Source organism: Hypanus sabinus, chromosome 29, assembly GCF_030144855.1.
Source record: "Hypanus sabinus isolate sHypSab1 chromosome 29, sHypSab1.hap1, whole genome shotgun sequence".
Taxonomy (NCBI): domain Eukaryota; kingdom Metazoa; phylum Chordata; class Chondrichthyes; order Myliobatiformes; family Dasyatidae; genus Hypanus; species Hypanus sabinus.
The window spans coordinates 19,731,357-19,750,645 of NC_082734.1; the positions used below are offsets into that span (position 1 = coordinate 19,731,357).

Here is a 19,289-nt window from a genome sequence, read left to right on the forward strand (position 1 = left end):
GGGCCCAGTCCTGAAGGCGCGCTGAGGGACGGAGGGACACCAACAGATCTCCGCAGGTCGTTAAGCAAGGACGCTAGGAGTGCTTTTGAGTGCAGGAGCCTCATCCCCACTCGAGATGCTGGGTTCCCTCCCAGTGAGCAAAGGCCAGGGTTTGGAGATCGGCTCTCGCCCCCTCCAACGGAGAGCCGGCCACCCAGGGCGAACCGCGCCGAGCAAGAAGGCGAACTCTCAGCACCGGTTCAGTTCAGAAAGATCAGGAGAAGGATGCAGAGGGGGGGCTTCAGGGACGTTCTGGTCTTCAGAGTGCAGAATCTACCGGCAAGTTCGGGCCCTTTGAGTTCAGAGAACTGGGACCAGGGTCAAGAGAAGAAGCAAGACACGTCAAACAGTTTCGGATTTACCTTGGTACCAAAGAGAAGAACTTCTCCTGAAGGTTAGGCCAGTTCATTGATGTCCTCCTGTTTAAGGGCCAATTATTTATGCTCCAGTGTAAGAAGTAAGCCTAAACCCATCCATCAGGGTGCTTTGGTATCTTCAAATGTCCACTCCACCAATCTCGTGGGGCAGGACGCTAAACAGCAATAACCCTCCCTTGCTCTCTTGTCTTTCTCTGTCTTATTGTTGCTATACTCTTTTGCTTAAGGTCTGAAAGCACCGCCGTTGTCCCTCATCCTGTGCATTCCTCTCCGCTCTCCACTCACACAATCCAGTCAGGAGCAGGCCACTCAGCCCCTCAACCCTGTTCCACCATTTAACAACAACGTGACCAGTCAGGCTGGGCAACATGTGGTGGCCTTCCCTCCCCTCCCCCTGCCGCCTCTGCCTGGTACATAAAATCCCTGCTTTCTCCGCCCTTGGCAGAAGTGAGGTAATAAGAAACCGTGAGGGAAAGTGTTTGCACTCAAATGGCATCCTGTTGTAGCCCCTAGTTTGAGATTCTTCCACAAGAGGGAGCATCCCCTCCACGTGCACCCTGTCAAGACCCCCCAGGAGCTATTCCATTTTAAATAAGCTCCCCCTCATTCTTCTAAACTCCAGCAGGTACAAGCTCAGCCTGCCCAATCCTTCCTTGTGGAACAACCCACCCATTGCAGGTATTAATAGTAAACCCCAGGGCAGCCAACATGCTTCAGGGACAGCTTCTTCCCCTCTGCCGTCCGATTTCTGAATGGACATTGAACCCATGAACACTACCTCACTACTTTTTTTAAAATTTCTACTTTTGTACTATGTATTTAATTTAACTATATATTTACTATACTATATTACTATATATTTAACTATATATTTACTTTAATTTGTGTATTTTTCTATCATTATGTATTGAATTGTATTGCTGCCAGAAAGTCAATAATTTTCACGACATATGCTGTTGATATTAAATCTGATTCTGGTTCATAGAACAAAGAACACAGAGCAGGACAGCATGGGAGTGATGTTGGTACCAAACAAATTAAGCTAATGGCACTTAATGAGTTTGTGCCTGTTCATGGTCCATATCCCTCCATTCCCATGCCTCTCTAAGAGCCTCTATCATGTCCGTCTCCACCACGGCCTCCGGCAGCATTTCCCAGGCACCCTCTGTGTAAAAACCCTGCCTCGGTACACCCGCTCGGAACCTTGCCCCCTCACGTTAAATGCTGCCCCTGGGTATTTGAAAATCCTCTCACAATTTTATGAACTTCTACCAGGTCTGCCCTCGGTCTTCCTTGAATAAAGACGTTAATTCCCGTGTACAGAGCTAAAGATGACAGGTCACTGGTGTCCCGTTGTCACTGAAGATCAGGCTCCCACCTTTTTAATTCCCTTCCCAAAAATATTCAAACTCCTCATTTTGGAAAATTTATTTATTGGGATACAACGAGGAATAGGCCAACCAGCCCTTCGAGCAGCACAACCGCTGATTTAACCTAACATAACCATAGGATAATTTTACATTGACCAATTAACCTAACAACCAGTATCTCTTTGGACTGTGGGAGGAAACCAGAGCACCCGGAGGAAATCCACACAGTCACGGAGAGAAACTGTTGAAGTCAAACTCATTTGCCGTTCTTCAATCCAGGTCAGGCTTCAGTTCTCTCCAAGGCCATTTAAACTCAGAATTCATACGATCATGGCACAAGAGATTGTGCAGATGCTGGAAATTGGGATCAAAACACAAACACAAACACACACACACACACACACACACACACACACACACACACTCACCTGGAAGAGCTCAGCAGGCCAACAGCATCTACGGAAGGAAATGAACAGTTGGCATTTAGAGCAGAGTCCCATTGTCAGATCTGACCTGCTGCGTCTCTCCAGTATTTTGTGCAAGTTAATTCTTATGATCTTGAACAGCACAGTCTGAGTATGAATCTTGTAATCTCTGGTAAATTATCAGGCGTATATATCCCTGTAAAATACTTAAACTACATATAATCCAATGTTCCCTCTAATTTGTGATGTCCAGTGTGCACAAAAGGCTTGTGCTGTGCAATTTTTTGCCCAGTGACAACATGTGCGCACTGAATTTTACATCTAAAGGTATTCATTTCAACAGCTAGCAAAACACTGTCAATAAGAACTTTGATCTCCTCTGGATTTGATCGTTTTCACTCTCGTTCATCTGCTCTCTCACAAAACATATGTAGCAGGCCTGTAGCAAGTAATGAAGGATTTTTTTCCATGGAGCTTTTGTTTGTCCATGTGTGATTTGCTTGCAAAATGATGCTTTAAAAAGTCGAATTCCAAATATCACTCCACTTCTTCCCACTTGCAAATTCTCCAGCAGGTTTTGCATTGTGACAATACACACAGGTAACACCAGTTTCCGGATGGTACATAAATATTTCCCGTAGCTGCACGTTCCTGACCTCATGAGCTCTCGGTGAAGCAGTTTCTACTGTTTCATTAAGCCATTCCACTTTAAATGAACTAGCAGTTAATTTATACTTCGCACCTTTTGCTTCTTTGGAATTCAACATAGTGAATCATTAATTTCTTCAATAAAAACAGAATAAATAAACCAGTTCTAAAATCTGCAGACAAATCACCACCATCTCCACATTGCAAACACCGTCCGCATCAGAAACCAGAAAGGGAAATGTGATTGTGTACAGTTGTAACATATACTTAACATGCCAACAAAGTCAATGGTGACAAACTTTGGTGCGCAGTTTAAATTTCACTGTGAGTTATCAATGAAAGATGTGTGTGCACGCACACGGGCATACCTTAGAGGGAACATTAATGTAATCTCCGATAGTCCAGTCAAGTCAGTGGTAGTTTATTTATACAGTTTATAGTGTCTCAGGGTTCAGCTGGAGACTATAATCACTGGTTGCTCATCAGGCCTCAAAGTTCAAAGTACATTTATTATCAAAGTGCATATACATTTTACAACCTTGAGATTCGTCTCCTAACAGGCAGCCACAAAACAAAGAAACCCAAAAGAACCCATTTTTTAAAAAGACCATCAAACACCCAATAAGTAAAGAGAAAAGAAAATATGTCATGCCCATAAAAAGAACCCATATACATAAAAAAAGGACCGTCGAACACCCAATGTGCAGAGAGAGAGAGAGAGAAAAAATCCACAAGCAACTAGCGTCCTGAACTGAACCGCCCTATATTTCAGTGCAGAGCCAAGCAAACTTCATGAAGCAGCGATCTGAACAGGCCCGTCCCTTGCTTCCGGCCTGGACACTCAGAACTTTTTCGATCTGTAACCTCAGCTTAACGTGGCCTTTTATCCCCTGTGACTAAAGGGGACCTATAATTTCTACTTGTTTGATCGTTCTTTGCTGGTCTTTATCCCCAATAATGAAACGGTATCTGTAATTTGTGGTGGTCTTTAATGGGCCTGGAATCCCTATTGCTCGAAGGATTCAATCGGCCTTGGTCTTTTTAGTAAAATTCTCTGAATCTAGCTCCCTCATGACTTCAATAGCACAAAAACCTCCCCCCTCCCCCAACACACATTGATTCATTTTTTTACATGTTCCACAGCAGTTTTGTAAACCTTCCAGCGAGTTTAAGGGGAGTGCAGAAAGGGGGCCATGGTAACCTTACGATGAACGGGGGTACTGGGGCCTCGATGCGTTTAAGGGGTCCATGGGAAATGACGACCAGGGAGTGGGGATGTCCAACAACTGGGAATTCTGAATAATTGGATAGTAGATCAGAATGAGGTAATATCAGTGACATACGCCATGAAATTTGTTGTCTTTGCGACAGCAGTGCAATGCAATACATAATAATAGAGGAAAAACTGTGAATTTAAGTGTATATATAAAATAGTTATAGTTAAATTCAATGAATTGTGCAAAAATAAAAATAGAAAATAAGTCGTGAGGTAGTGTTCATAGTTTCAATGTCCATTCAGAAATCTGATGGCAGAGGGGAAAACGCTGCTCCTGAATCGCTGAGTGTGGGCCTTCAGGCTCCTGTACCTCCTCCCTGGTGGTAGCAATGAGAAGGGGGCATGTGCTCAATGGTGGATGCTGTCTTTCTGAGTCACCGTTCCTTGAAAATTTCCTGGATACTGTGGAGGCTCATGCCCATAAAGGAGCTGACTAAGTTTACAACTCTCTGCAGCTTATGTTAATATTAGCCCACCCCACCCCCATACCATGATGCAGCCAGTTAGAATTATTGTTGTTTTACTGCGATTAGTGGACAATTCTAGGATCAAGCTTACCAAGAGTCCCCCAACATAAACGACCTTCCATAGGGTGAAAGGGAAGGTGAGTGTCTTATATGAGGTCAATAAGAGATGCCAACTTCCCTCGAAAATCAACAGAGGCTGTGAGGAGAGGATAAAAATGGAAAATTCTAGAAAGACTCACCAGGTCAGGCAGCAACTGTGGAGGGAAACTTTACTAGTCTTTGAGGTAGATGTGGCGGGAGTGGGAGTTCCTTCCCCCCTCTCCCCAGAAAGAATAACTACTTACAGGGAGCTCTCAGAGAATTGTGAGCTGGGTGACCTCAGTGACCTGCAAAAGGATGTGAAGATTGAGGCCTCAAAGAAAGGCCTCAGACTAGGCTGAGCCCAGCTGGTGGTGGGCTGGCTTCCCACCTGCCCTGTACCAGGCATGGCTCCCACCTGAGCAGCAAGGCCAAGCCTAGGCCTGGGCCTGAAGTCCAATATTCAGCCTGGGCATCACCTGCCCATAACCACCTTAAGTCACAGCCTCAACCTACCCCCTGTTGTTAACACACCAGTAACCATGGCACTGCCTCACCCCTACACCTTCCTCTCTGTGTGGGGATGAACCAGGCACCAGAAACACTGAGGCTGGGCGACTTGGTCAGCCATAAACTGAGAACCAATCAGCTGGTGTGAATGGGACGGCAGGTCACCCACCGTACCACAGCAGCCAATCCCTGGCTTTCCCCTATGTGTCATGATAGGGGGCGACAAAGAGCAAAGGTGGGGCAGCGAGACAGCAGTGGGGAATTCAGCAACAGGCAGCCCCTGGGCCTTCTCGAGGTGGGCCCACTCCCAGCCAACTGCAGGTCAGCCTGTTGAAATTGATGTGAGTTTGGTTCTCAGCTAACTGCTATTCCTTATCAGTCTTCACCTCCTGCAGTGTTTCACTGAGATAGAGGGCTAGTAACTCGAACATCACAGCTAATGCCCTTTTCTAACACGCAGAACCTTGAAGACGTCTTGAGAGTTGAGCAGTGAGTACAGAACCCCCCTGCTTCTCTGCTGTAATGGGGTTTGAAACTGTAGAAGTGTTAGAGGGCTGGATGGAGGGGAGGGGGGTCGATCTGCAATTGTTCCACCAAGATTGGACACAGAACTTTAAAGCCGCTTCAGAGCAGGATGAGAGGCAGCTGGAGGAGTTCCTGGAGGGAGTGGCGTGGGAAGTAGGTTGGGGAGGGGACAGAAGAGGACAGGGCAGCGGGAGGGGCAGAGGGGAGCGCAGAGCACGAGGCTGAGGGCAATCAATGTGGGACGGGAGCAGGGGGTCGAGGGTGGTTTGGGTGAAGAGCAAACTTGTCGATTGTTCCTGTCAGGGGGACCCAGCGCAGCGTTAGTAGGCGGGAAGTTTGCTTGGAAACAGGTAGAAATGGCAGAGGAGGAGGGGGAGTGCGACTGCGGAGGAGAGGTGTTGAGGGGGGTGAGATTGTGAGGAGAGGAAATTGTAGGTAGAGAGAGCCTGTAGGAGGAGGGGGATTGTGAGGGAAATGGACTATGAGGAAGGAAGCAGCCCACACTCAGTAAATTCTCTGCAGAAGTGGTGTGTGGTAGAGGAAAGATACTGGAAGTGGGGGTTATAGAGGTGACAGAAGTGGTGTGTGGCAGGAGGGATGCAGGTAGTGAGGGTTATAGAGGTGACAGAAGTGGTGTGTGGCAGGAGGGATGCAGGTAGTGAGGGTTATAGAGGTGACAGAAGTGGTGTGTGGCAGGAGGGATGCAGGTAGTGCGGGTTATAGAGGTGACAGAAGTGGTGTGTGGCAGGAGGGATGCAGGTAGTGAGGGTTATAGAGGTGACAGAAGTGGTGTGTGGCAGGAGGGATGCAGGTAGTGAGGGTTATAGAGGTGACAGAAGTGGTGTGTGGCAGGAGGGATGCAGGTAGTGGGGGTTATAGAGGTGACAGAAGTGGTGTGTGGCAGGAGGGATGCAGGTAGTGGGGGTTATAGAGGTGACAGAAGTGGTGTGTGGCAGGAGGGATGCAGGTAGTGAGGGTTATAGAGGTGACAGAAGTGGTGTGTGGCAGGAGGGTACAGGTAGTAAGGGTGACAGTGGTTTTCAAGGTAACCTACACCAGGGGCAATTAACACCAGCCAATTCACCCACCAACCTTTTGGGATGGGGGAGGGAAGCGGAGCATGTGGGGGAAATCCACGTGGTCACAGGGAACACGCGTGAACTCCAGACAGCGGCGGAGGTCAGGGTTGAACCCGGGTCTCTGAAACCGTGAGCCAGCAGCACTGACCTCACCGCTGGGCCGCACTGCCGGCTGGACCTCCTGCCTCTGCCGGCTGTGTGCTGGCTGGCGGAATCAGCTCGGTGTAAGTCTTCAAAGCTGAGCGAGCGGAGAGAGACCGTATCAGGCTGACGGCGGGAAGTTCACAGCGTGCCACACTGGGTCGAGGGCATGAGGGTACGCACTCAGAGTTGGTGGGGCTACAGGTGCAGCCAGTGGGATGGGGACAGTTTCTCGCACTGATGAACGCAGGCTCTTCCTCAGCTACTTTCAGTTTGTAATTCTGTGAGTGAACAACAAGTGTGAGTGTGTGTGTGCTTGAAACTGCGTATGTATACTCGTGTGTATAGGTTGCATGTGTGTGTATCTGTAGGTCTGTGAGTGAGACTTTGTGTGTCTGTGTATATATGTGAGTGTATGTGTGCATGAGACTGTGTTTACGTGTATGTATGCACGTACCAAGTTTGGAAGGCAAATACAACTGCAGATACTGGAGTATGAGACAAAAGTTGAAATGCTGGAAGAACGTAACCAGTCAGGCAGAATCTGGAGAGAGATAAACAAGTCGTGTTTTGGGTCAGCGAATCTTCCTCAGCACAGGATCAGCTGATAAGCAGCATGAGTACTGACTGAAGTATTTTCCTGCACACTGGGCGTTTGACGGTTTTCTTTCTTTAATGGGCTGTATTGGGCTTCTTTGCTTCATGGCTGCCTGTAAGGAGACGAATCGCAAGGTTATATATAGTACACGTACTTTGAACTTTGTAGAACAGCACAGGAGCAAGCCCTTCTTTCCAGCTCATCCACACTGACTGTGATGTCCATCTTTGCCAATTCTATTTACTGCATTAGACCCGTAGACCTCTACCCCTTTCCTATCCGAACCCATCCAAAGGCCTTTTAAACATTGTTATTGTCCCACCTCCACCACTTCCTCTGGCAGCTCATTCCAGATATTCACCATTCTCTGTGTGAAACACTGACCCTCTCAGACCTGCCTTAAATTCTCCCCCCTCACCTTAAACCCGTGTCCTCTTCTTATACACTCTCTTGTCCTGGGATGACTCTCTACCATGTCTATGCCTCTCATAAATGTAAAGTCGCCATTCAACCTCCTACGGAACTATGCAAAAGCCTTTGGCACATATATATAAGCAGGGTGCCTAATACAGTCCTGTACTTGTCAACCTGGGGCGGAGAGCGAGTTTGCAGATCTGGCGGGAGCAGGGAGTGTTGTGATTGATGAGGGTGGAGCACAATGGGAGGGGTGTGGGACAGGTGGCAGAGAAGGAGTGCCAGGGATGGGGGGAGGGTGGCACAGGCAGAGACACACCCAGCCCTGGGACACAGGGCAAGGTCATTTGATTCCAAATATTTTGGTTTATTGATCATTACAGAACGTCTCTCTGGTGCTTCCCACTCCCTCTCCCTGCCCCCTTCCCACTCTCAGTGCACAACAGAGACCCATACCAGAATCAGGTTTATCATCACTCACACACGTCATGTCTTACACTGTTTTTGCAGCCCCTCCCTGACTTGTCCTGCTGTACTCTGGGAATGGTCCCACTCACAGATCAATGAGATGATTCAGAAGAATAAAGTGGTGGCCTTGTCCCTTTTTTTATATATCACTGATTTAGATGATATGAAGCAGGGTCTCTGCCAGAAACGTCAACTGTCTATGCATTTCCATAGATGCTGCCTGACCTGCTGAGTTCCTCCAGTATTTCATCCGTGTTGACGTGAAATCTGCTGTTTTTCAGCAGAAGTAGAGTGCAAAGATATAAAATTACTATAAATTACTGAAATACAAATAATCAGGAATAACGAGGTAGTATTCACGGGTTTGTGAACTGTTCAGGAATCTAATGGCAGGGTGAGTGGGTGAAGAAGCTGCTTTTGAATCGTCCAGGGCGAGGCCTCAGGTTCCTGGACCTTCCCTCCGGTGGTAGTAAGGAGAAGAGGGCACGTCCTGTATAGTGAGGGTCCTTGGTGATGGATGGCGCCTTCTTGAGGGAATCCTCGATGGTGTGGAGGGTTGTGCCCTTGACGGAGCTGGTTGAGATTCTGCACATTCGGAATTAATGCCTCTTAACGCACCTTGTTCCAGACCGATTAGTCCCGTTCGCAAGGGGGCTCTCAGCCAGAGGCCGTTCAGCCAGATTCTAGCAATCTGCTGGAGGAACGCAGTGGGCCCAGAGGCATCTGTGGGGGAAAGGGGAGGGGGAGGTCCAAACTCTGAATGGGGGACTGCCTGGGGATTTGGACCTGAACGGTAGACAGCTCCTTCATCTCCCGCAGATGCTCGCTTTCTTCCAGATTGTCCGTCGCTCCAGATTCCATCACTGGCCCCCTCCTGTGCCCACGCCCCCGGCGAGGTAACGCGTCTGCCGGGGGGAAAGCCCGGGCGGTGGCTGTGCTCGGGGGGTTGATGAGCATCTCCGGTCTGAGCATGCCTGGCGGAGGGCAGGGGGGCTCAGCTGCCGAGGGAAGCTCTGGCGTCTCAGAAGGGAGTGGTGGAGTCTGTGATGTGATGGGGCAGCCGCTCCTTCCATAATCTGCTCACGTGACGGCAGTGGGGCCAGGATCCCAGGAAAACACAAGGATATTATCAGGTCGCCGCCGTAAATATTCGACGGGCTCCGGCTGAAATCCGAGGCGGCCGGCGCAGGTACTAGCAGCATCCGGATGTGGCAAGGTAGTGGCTTCGCTTGGTGCCTTTTGTATGTCGTGCGTCGCTTGTGGGCGAGCCCCCGGCTCTCCATCTCCCCTTCCCTCCCTGCTCTCCGGCGGGGAGATTCCCAGACCCGGGATCGACAAGGGTGGCTGCGCGTTGTGTCCGCGGAAAGATGGGCTGCTTCCATGTTTCAGTGGAGCGATGGAGCGATTAACTGTTCGGGTCCCAGCCTCTCGGGTTCACTTTGTCCGTGTTCGGTGGGAGAGAACCATTTTCGATTCACAGGTTATGTGTTCATCGTTCCCAACCCGCTCGCCGTCATTCGGGCGTTTGTATCTGCACCCGTGATTCGTCTCTGAGAGTTTCCCTCTGTCACACCCCGGATCATCGTCCGTGTCTTTCCCCATTCACCATCTGAAACCCCGTGTCTCACCCCCTGTTCTAACACGTCCCATCCGCCTCACCCCCTCTTTCAACACGTCTAACCCGTCTCATCCACTGTTTCAACACATCTCGCCTGTCTCTTCCCCGTCTCACTTTCTGATTCACCTACCGTGTCCCACCCCAGACTGTCTCCCCCCCAACTGTCTACTCCCCCTGGACTGTCCCCCCCCCCACACCCCAGTGTCTCCATCCCAAACAGTCAACCCCCCCCCCCATACAGCCACACCCCTGGACTGTCTGTCCCCTCTGATTTTCTCCCCTCCAGACTGTCTACCATCCCCACCCCAACTGTCTTCCCCTCGTCTCAGCTCGGTCCGCACCCTGTATGAGCTGCACAAAGGGATGCAGATTTGGCCTCACAGTTGTGGATATGCCCCTACCAGTCAAACCACAGCGGTGACTTGTTTCACAGGGGGCGGGCAGTTGCCTGGGCTGTGCTTGCCCAATGCACCTCACCTTCACCTGTGCCATTGACACATTGCGCTTAAAGACTCCCCTTTCACTGAGTTCCGGCTGGAACTTCTCCACTCTCCATGCCGGGTCCCGTAAGGAAGTCGGCCTTCAGCCGGGGTCACATCAGTGCAGTGGTTAACGGAAAGTTTGTACAGCACCGGCGATCAGCCGTCGGGGTTCAGTTCCCAGCACGGTCTGTAAGTTTGGCCGTTCTCCCCATGACCGTGTGGGTTTCCTCGCACAGCCCAAAGACGTCCAGGTTCATGTTAGTAAGTTGTGGGCACGTCACTTTGGTGCTGGAAACGTGGCCACACTTGGGAGTTGCCCCCAGCACATCTTTAGATTCGGTTGGTCGATGACACAAAAAAAAATGCATTTCATTGTATGTTTTGATTTGCCTGTGACAATTAAAGCTAACCTTTAATCTTTAAAATCTGTTATTAAAAAACAGCGAGTGTCCATTCTGTCACCCAGAGACACCCCAACGGTGAGACCCACGGATCCGTGGATCAACCTGCTGAAGGTCTGAGTGTGGTCTCCGCTGCTTTTGCTGGAAGAGTTGAGGGAACCTGAGAGGGGTGGGTCATGGGGAGGGCAGGCTCCCACTTGGATCTGAGCCCTTTTCAGTTCGAAGTGACATTGCCCACCCTGGCAGGGCTGGCCACTTCCCGAAGTGGTCCCAGCACCGAGAGCACTCGGTGAAAAGGGAGGTGAGGGCTGCAAGTGGTCATTCCATTTAAACAGGATCTCAGCACTCTCACAAAAGATGATTCCTTAAAAGGAACTGCTTTAAGGAAGCTCCTGAGGAAGGCCTGCCTTTTGAACAGAGCCCTGTTGGTCAGCTGCTTGGTTATGGGTATTCTACTTCCTGTGACAGAGACTCCAACCGTCCACTGGATCCCACAGGGTCACAGGGTCCAACCGTCCATTGGATCCCAGAGGGTCACAGGGTCCAACCGTCCATTGGATCCCAGAGGGTCACAGGGTCCAACCGTCCACTGGATCCCACAGGGTCACAGGGTCCAACCGTCCACTGGATCCCACAGGGTCACAGGGTCAAACCGTCCACTGGATCCCACAGGGTCACAGGGTCCAACCGTCCACTGGATCCCACAGGGTCACAGGGTCAAACTGTCCACTGGATCCAACAGGGTCACAGGGTCCAACCGTCCACTGGATCCCAGAGGGTCACAGGGTCAAACCGTCCACTGGATCCCACAGGGTCACAGGGTCCAACCGTCCATTGGATCCCACAGGGTCACAGGGTCCAACCGTCCATTGGATCCCAGAGGGTCACAGGGTCCAACCGTCCATTGGATCCCAGAGGGTCACAGGGTCCAACCGTCCACTGGATCCCACAGGGTCACAGGGTCAAACCGTCCACTGGATCCCACAGGGTCACAGGGTCCAACCGTCCACTGGATCCCACAGGGTCACAGGGTCAAACTGTCCACTGGATCCAACAGGGTCACAGGGTCCAACCGTCCACTGGATCCCAGAGGGTCACAGGGTCAAACCGTCCACTGGATCCCACAGGGTCACAGGGTCCAACCGTCCACTGGATCCCAGAGGGTCACAGGGTCAAACCGTCCACTGGATCCCACAGGGTCACAGGGTCCAACCGTCCACTGGATCCCACAGGGTCACAGGGTCAAACCGTCCACTGGATCCCACAGGGTCACAGGGTCAAACCGTCCACTGGATCCCTAGAAACCTGTTCCCATTTCCCTCTATCCTGGCAACTTATTTTATATCCCTATGATAAAGAAGGAAGCTATTTATCTGAATGACTCTGGGCAGGTTCACAGAGCCATGCCCATTCCCTAAAACTGATTCCCATCAATTCCCACCTGATTCTGCCAGTCACGACACACTAGGGGCAGTTCGCAGAACCCAGCCAACCTTTGGGACGCGGGTGGAAACTGGAGCACCTGACGGAAACTCGTTTGGTTACAAAGAGGACATGCGAACTCCACACGAGGATCAGCATCGAGCCCAGGGTGAACCAACAGCACTGGCACTTACCAGAACTAAACCAAATTCCTTACTGCACGTGCCAGCTGGTTACAAACTGTACGTTTGAACTTCAGCAACCCACCCAGTGAAGGTGCTTCCAAGTAGAGAAGGATCTTGGGATGCAAGTCCATAGCCCCCTGAAAGTACTGCCCATATTTATGGGGTGGTAAAGAAGGCATGTGGCATGCTTGTTCCTATTGGTTGAGGTCTTGAGTGCAAGGGTCAGGAAGTTGTGTTGTAGCTTTACAAAACTCCAGTAATCTACATCTGGAGTGTTGCATTCATCACGATCCCTGCTGATTTGATTTGACACAAAGGACACACTTCACTGTATATTTTGGGATACATATGACAAATAAAGCTAATCTCTCTTTAGCAACACACACAAAATGCCAGAGGAACTCAACAGTGCCAGAGGAACTCACCAATCTTCAGTGCCTAAGACAGGACTTACCTTAGTCCTGAAGAAGGGTCTCGGCCCGAATCATTGACTGTTTATTCATTTCCCTGGATGCTGCCTGACCTGTTGAGTTCCTCCAGCGTTTTGTGTGTGTTGCTTTGGATTTCCAGCATCTGCAGAATTTCTCATGTCAATAATCCCTCTTCACCTCTTGTCACCCCACTACAGGAAGGACATTAAGGTTTTGGAGAGGGTGTAGAAGAGGTTCACCAGGACACTGCCTGGTTTAGGGGGCATGTGCGATCAGGAGAGGCTGGATAAATTTGAGCTGCTTTCCCTGGACCGGCAGAGGCTGCGGGGAGATCTGACAGAAGTTTATAAGATTATGAGGCACAGATAAAGCAGACACCCTGTATCTTATTTCCCCACTAGAAATCATAAATTTAAAGTGAGAGGGGTAAAGTCAAATGAGATGAGTGAGGTAAATTGTTATTAACGTGACGGATGCCTGGAATGTGAGGCCTGATGGGGGTGTGGTGGTGGAGGAAGATACACTAGGGGGCTTTAAGAGGCTCTTAGATAGTCAGAGAATAAATGGATGTGGACTTTGGCAGGCAGAAAGGATTGGTTTGGAGGCCAAAGAGTCTGCTCCTGAGTTATGTTGTTCCCTGTTCTATAAGGCTGCTCTGGAACTTCCTCCACCTTCAGCAGTTTAATTGTCCACCAGCACTCAGGGCTAGATACAGCAGTGCTGTTGTCTTTTGATCATGAAATCAGTGGGTTCTAACCATTGGTCTGCTGACTGAGTTGTGTACAAGTATTCAGTGGCATGTCTCAGCTTCACCAAGGTGGCGGTTGCTGCTGCTCCCAGCATGCACTTCTCCACCTCCATCACTAAGGATCCTCACCATCCAGGACATGTCCTCTTTTCATTACTGCCATTGGAGATACATATTTTTTATATTGTAATTGATACTACATGTCTTGCATTGTACGGCTGCCACAAATCAACTGATTTCAAGGCATTTGTCAGTGATAATAAGCCTGATTTTGATTCCACTCCTTTACTGATGCCTGGACTGAGAGAGGGAATCTGCCAGGCTGTGAGGGATCTGCCCGGGCTGTGAGGGATCTGCCAGGTTGTGAGGGATCTGCCCGTGCTGTGAGGGATCTGCCAGGTTGTGAGGGATCTGCACATGTTGTGAGGAATTTGCCATGTTGTGAGGGATCTGTCTGTGTTGTGAGGGATCTTCCCTTGCTGTGATGGATCTTCCCGTGCTGTGAGGGATCTTACCAGGCTATGAGGGATCTGTCTGTGCTGTGAGGAATCTGCCAGGCTGTGAGGGATCTTCCCGTGCTGTGAGGGATGTTCCCATGCTGTGAGGGATCTTCCCGTGCTGTGAGGGATCTGCCCGTGCTGGTGCACATTTCTTCAGCTGCTGACGGTTTCCAACATGCAAAGCTCAGCTAGTTTTGAGCTTCAGGTGTATCCTGCAATTACCGATGGAACCCTGGCCCCAGACGGACTGGTGAGAGATGAATCGAGTAATCTCTTCCTCGTATTTGGTCCACATACCACCCGCCACAGACCCAGTTTGGCATCTATCCCTCAGGACTCAGCCAGCTCGCTCATTGTTGATGCCACTGGCCCACTCCTGGTAACGGACAGTGAAGTCCCCACCCTGGAGTACAACTCTGTGCCTTTAGTGATCCTCCCCAGTGCTGTTCAACAGGGAGAGCAGCGTCTGCTGATCATGACAGGGTCTGAAGCCAATGTTGAGGACCTCCTGGGCTCTCCCCTTCCATCACCGGTAGGCAAACGATCATCACCGACAAGACTCTGTCACTTCTCTCCAGATTGGGAGGTAATTTGATGTGGCCGAACCGAGGCGAGGCAGTGGGCCTGTCGCCGAGAGCGAGGAAGACCCGAGGTTCAATCGATGTAAGCGCTGGGCCAAATTGGAAAGGTCGGGTACAGTCTGGGTCGAGGCAGTGGGGCGCAGGTCCCAGAGCGTATTGATGCCACCAAACACATCAATATAGACGTAGGGCCAGATTGAAAAGGTCAGGGTATCGGGGCCCGAGGCGAGGAGCGGGACAGTTCAGCTCACTGCTTTGCTCTGCGCTGAACTAAAGCTCTGTGGTTGGACTTTCTGTGTTCGACTCAGAATGCTATCTGCTTGTATTTATTGTTTGTGTGACCTTTTTTCTCTGCACATTGGGTATCTTCTCTTTTTTAACCGGGTTTTGAGGGTTGTTTCGTGGCTGCCCGTAAGGAGATGAATCTAAAGGTTGTATTAGGTAGACATACTTTGATTATAAACGTACTTTGAACCTTTGTCTCTCCTACCACTGAGCCAAGGATTGTGATGGAGGAAGCTGGTGCAACAACGGTTTCTCTGTGATCACTTCACCACAGTGAGTGTGTGCGCGTGATTGTTTAAACTTTAAACTCCTGTGCACACCACACTGCCCAAGGTCCAGCGTAAAGTTTAACCTCCTGTACACACCACACTGCCCAAGGTCCAGCGTAAAGTTTAACCTCCTGTGCACACCACACTGCCCAAGGTCCAGCATAAAGTTTAACCTCCTGTACACACCACACTGCCCAAGGTCCAGCGTAAAGTTTAACCTCCTACACACACAACACTGCCCAAGGTCCAGCGTAAAGTTTAACCTCCTGTGCACACCACACTGCCCAAGGTCCAGCGTAAAGTTTAACCTCCTGTGCACACCACACTGCCCAAGGTCCAGCGTAAAGTTTAACCTCCTGTGCACACCACACTGCCCAAGGTCCAGCGTAAAGTTTAACCTCCTGTGCACACCACACTGCCCAAGGTCCAGCGTAAAGTTTAACCTCCTGTGCACACCACACTGCCCAAGGTCCAGCGTAAAGTTTAACCTCCTGTGCACACCACACTGCCCAAGGTCCAGCGTAAAGTTTAACCTCCTGTGCACACCACACTGCCCAAGGTCCAGCGTAAAGTTTAACCTCCTGTGCACACCACACTGCCCAAGGTCCAGCGTAGTACTGATGGAGAGCTGCACTGTCCAGTGCTATCGTTCCGATAAATCATGAATGCAAGATAGCTCAAGTAGATGTAAACTGACAATTGGCGTATTATTGTCACGTGTACCGAGGGCAGTGAAAAATTTTGCTTTGTACTCCATCTGGGGTGGCAAGGTAGTGTGAGCGTCCAGCAACCCTAGTTCAATTTTGCCACTGTCTAGAAAGAGTTTGTACATTCTCAACCTGACCGTGTGGGTTTCCTCCGGGTGCTCCGGTTTCCTCCCACATTCCAGAGATGTACCGGTTAGCAGGTCAATTGGTCAAGTCGGTTTAATTGGGCGGCATGAACTCGGAGGGTTGCAAGAGCTTGTAGCCATGTTGTATCTCTAAATTTTAAAATATACAGTACTGTCGCAGACACACACACCCCTCTCCCCTCATGGTGCCTAAGACTTTTGCACAGAACTGCATTTATCAACTTGGAGCAGAGAGCGAGTTTGTAAATCTGGCAGAAGCAAAGGAGGTTGGGAATGGCAAAGATGGAGCACTATGGGAGAGGTATGGGGACAGGTGCCAGGGGCAGGGGGGTATGGTGGGAGTGCAGACACACCTAACCTTGAGACACTAGCCAAGGTCACTTGCTTCCAAGCAACTGGTTTACTGATCATTACAGAATATTTCTCTGGTGCTTCCTGCTCCCTCCCCTTTTTCCCAACTGTGATTCCCCTCTCCCTGCCCCCTTTCCCACTCTCAGCCCACAATAGAGACCCATATCAGAATCAGGTTTATCATCGCTCACGTGTGATGGCACCCTGGGCACCCTGGCCTAAGACTTTTGCACTGTACTGTATCTCATTACAACAACGCATTGAGGAACCACAGGGGAAAACAATAACAGAATGCAGAATGAAGTGTTACACCACAAGAGAAAGTGCAGGTCAGGTAAGCCATAAGGTGCAAGGTCACAACGAGCTGGATTATGAGGTCGATTGTCCATCTTATTGTGTTAGTTCAAGAAACGGTTCTTGAGCCTGGTGATACATGGTGTCAAGCTTTTGTAGCTTCTGTCCAATAGGATGGAGAAAGAAGAGAGATTATCTATGAATATGTTGGCAGTGGGAAGTGCAGACGGAGCCTATGCAGGGAAGTTGGTTTCCATGATGTGCTGTGTCCATAAATCTCTGCAGTTTCTTGCAGACTCGGGCAGAACAGTAGGCATACCAGTCTGTGATGTATCATGATACTTTCTATGATGCATTGATAAAAATTGGTGAGGGTCAAAGCAAACCTGTTGAATTTCTTTAGACTGAGAAAATAGAGGTGGTGAGCAGTAAAGATCCAGGTTGTTATTGTGAAGGATACTGGCCAAAATGTGTACTGTACCCTCATTAACTTTACCAAAGTCATGTCACTAACATTGAATCATAGAATCGTACAGCAGAGAATGGGCCCTTTGGCCAATCTTGTCCATGCTGACCCAGATGCAAATCCACTCAACCCATTTACTCGCATTAGGCACAAATCTCTTTTTCCCTGTTTCTGTCCAGTAATCTGCCTTAAATGTCTCTTAAATTTGTAATTTAATTCTACCTGCAGAATACTTTTAGATGTGAACCATTAACTGTTTCTCTCTATCTTCGGATGCTGCCTGACCCACCCACCAAGTATTTTTCACATTTTCTGTTTCCAGTTTTCTAGCACGGGGCAATCTTTTTTGTTGTTTTTTTAGTTACATAGTCACTGGGATCTTGCTGAGCAAAAATGGAGACTATACCATCCAAAGTGGTAACAACAAGCATACTTGAAACGCCCTTTTAAAAACTGTGGGACATCTGGGTGTTAAAAGAAATGCAAAGTTTTCAACTTTGGACAGCTGGCATGAGTTTGTCTTACAACGGTGGGCTTTGGGAAGAGAGGCCTTGTTAATCATGGCCTAATGGGGGCAATTAGAGGTGGAGGTAGGCTCCACCACAGAGGTGCCTGACTACGGCCGGACACTTTGACTGGGATAGCGGTCTGGGAGAAGCGTTCTTCTGATTGGTTGTTGAAATCAACCAATCATGTGTCTACATCACTGACAAGGGTCAAGATGAAATGAGGGAATAAAGAGACCAAACGAAGAAAGGGGAACATTTAAAATCTAACAAAACTTCCATCGCAGTTTACGGCGTACAGCTTCAGTTGTTCAAAGTCAAAGAGGTTATAGCGTAACTCTTTGTTATCAAAAGGATCCTTAACCACAATGATAAATTGTATTTGTTTTAGCGGTAGAGTGTAGCCTTTTCATGGATCTCTGGGGCCTGACTATAGACTGCTGTGTATTGACGAGTACCTTATGGCCATTCCGGTCGCTGCCCACACGGGTTACTGGGTTATTCACACCACCATGACACCTGCTGCAAGTTATAGGCAGGGCAGTGATTCGACTAGGGTGCAGGCAGACATCACAGGGCAAGGGGAGGAGAACTCCACGTACAGAGATCATTGAGTTATCTCCAGCAGGAACTGAAAATAATCCTCAGGGTTGATGGATTGCTGGCCTTCAGACATCAGGAGCTGCGTGCAAAAGGGTAGAAACTGTCCTTTTGCATAGTAGGTGAATTACAGCTTTTGGGGAAAAGGCAGGTGGGTGGATATGAGTCCATGGCCAGATCAGACATGGTCTTATTGAATGGCAGAGCAGGCTCGTTCTGCCAGATACATAGAACAATACAGCACAGTACAGGCCCTTTGGCCCACCCTTAAATCCTGCCTCCCACATAACCTTCCACATTAAATTCCTCCATATACCTGTCTAGTAGTCTCTTAAATTTCACTAGTGTATCTGCCTCCACCACTGACTCAGGCAGTGCATTCCACACACCAACCACTCCCTGAGTAAAAAACCTTCCTCTCATATCCCCCTTGAACTTCCCACCCCTTACCTTAAAGCCATGTCTCTTGTATTGAGCAGTGGTGCCCTGGGAAAGAGGTGCTGGCTGTCCACTCTATCTATTCCTCTTAATATCTTGTATATCTCTATCATGTCTCCTCTCATCCTCCTTCTCTCCAGAGAGTAAAGCCCTAGCTCCTTTAATCTCTGATCATAATGCATACTCTCTAAACCAGGCAGCATCCTGGTAAATCTCTTCTGTACCCTTTCCAGTGCTTCTATTTCTTATGTTCTTGTGTTTTTGTTGTGTGGGACAAACGAATTGGAGATGCAGATAGCGAAGAAGCTTGTGAAAGATTTGTTGACGCGTGGCCTAGTGGATAAAGCATCGGTCTAGTGATCTGAAGGTCACTGGTTCAGCTGAGGCAGTGTGTTGTATCCTTGAGCAACACGTTGTTCTGCGACGACACCGGTGCAAAGCTGC

At 49.3% G+C, this 19,289-nt stretch overlaps 1 protein-coding gene across 3 annotated transcripts in view; it reads left to right on the plus strand.

Moving 5' to 3' along the window:
* The first annotated feature begins 5,646 nt into the window (after positions 1–5,646).
* The window catches only part of LOC132383098 (neuronal-specific septin-3-like), a 52,253-nt gene continuing 38,610 nt past the window's right edge, over positions 5,647–19,289 (plus strand). The window contains exon 1 of one of the 3 annotated variants that reach the window (XM_059953888.1): positions 5,647–5,679. Coding sequence is in view for 1 of the 3 variants with exons in the window: in XM_059953887.1 (XP_059809870.1) it covers positions 9,622–9,631 (10 nt within the window). In the remaining 2 variants the exon portion in view is untranslated. Of the gene's footprint in view, positions 5,680–9,494; positions 9,632–14,762; positions 15,342–19,289 lie in introns of those variants that run through there. The other 2 variants (XM_059953887.1, XM_059953889.1) reach the window with 2 other exon arrangements.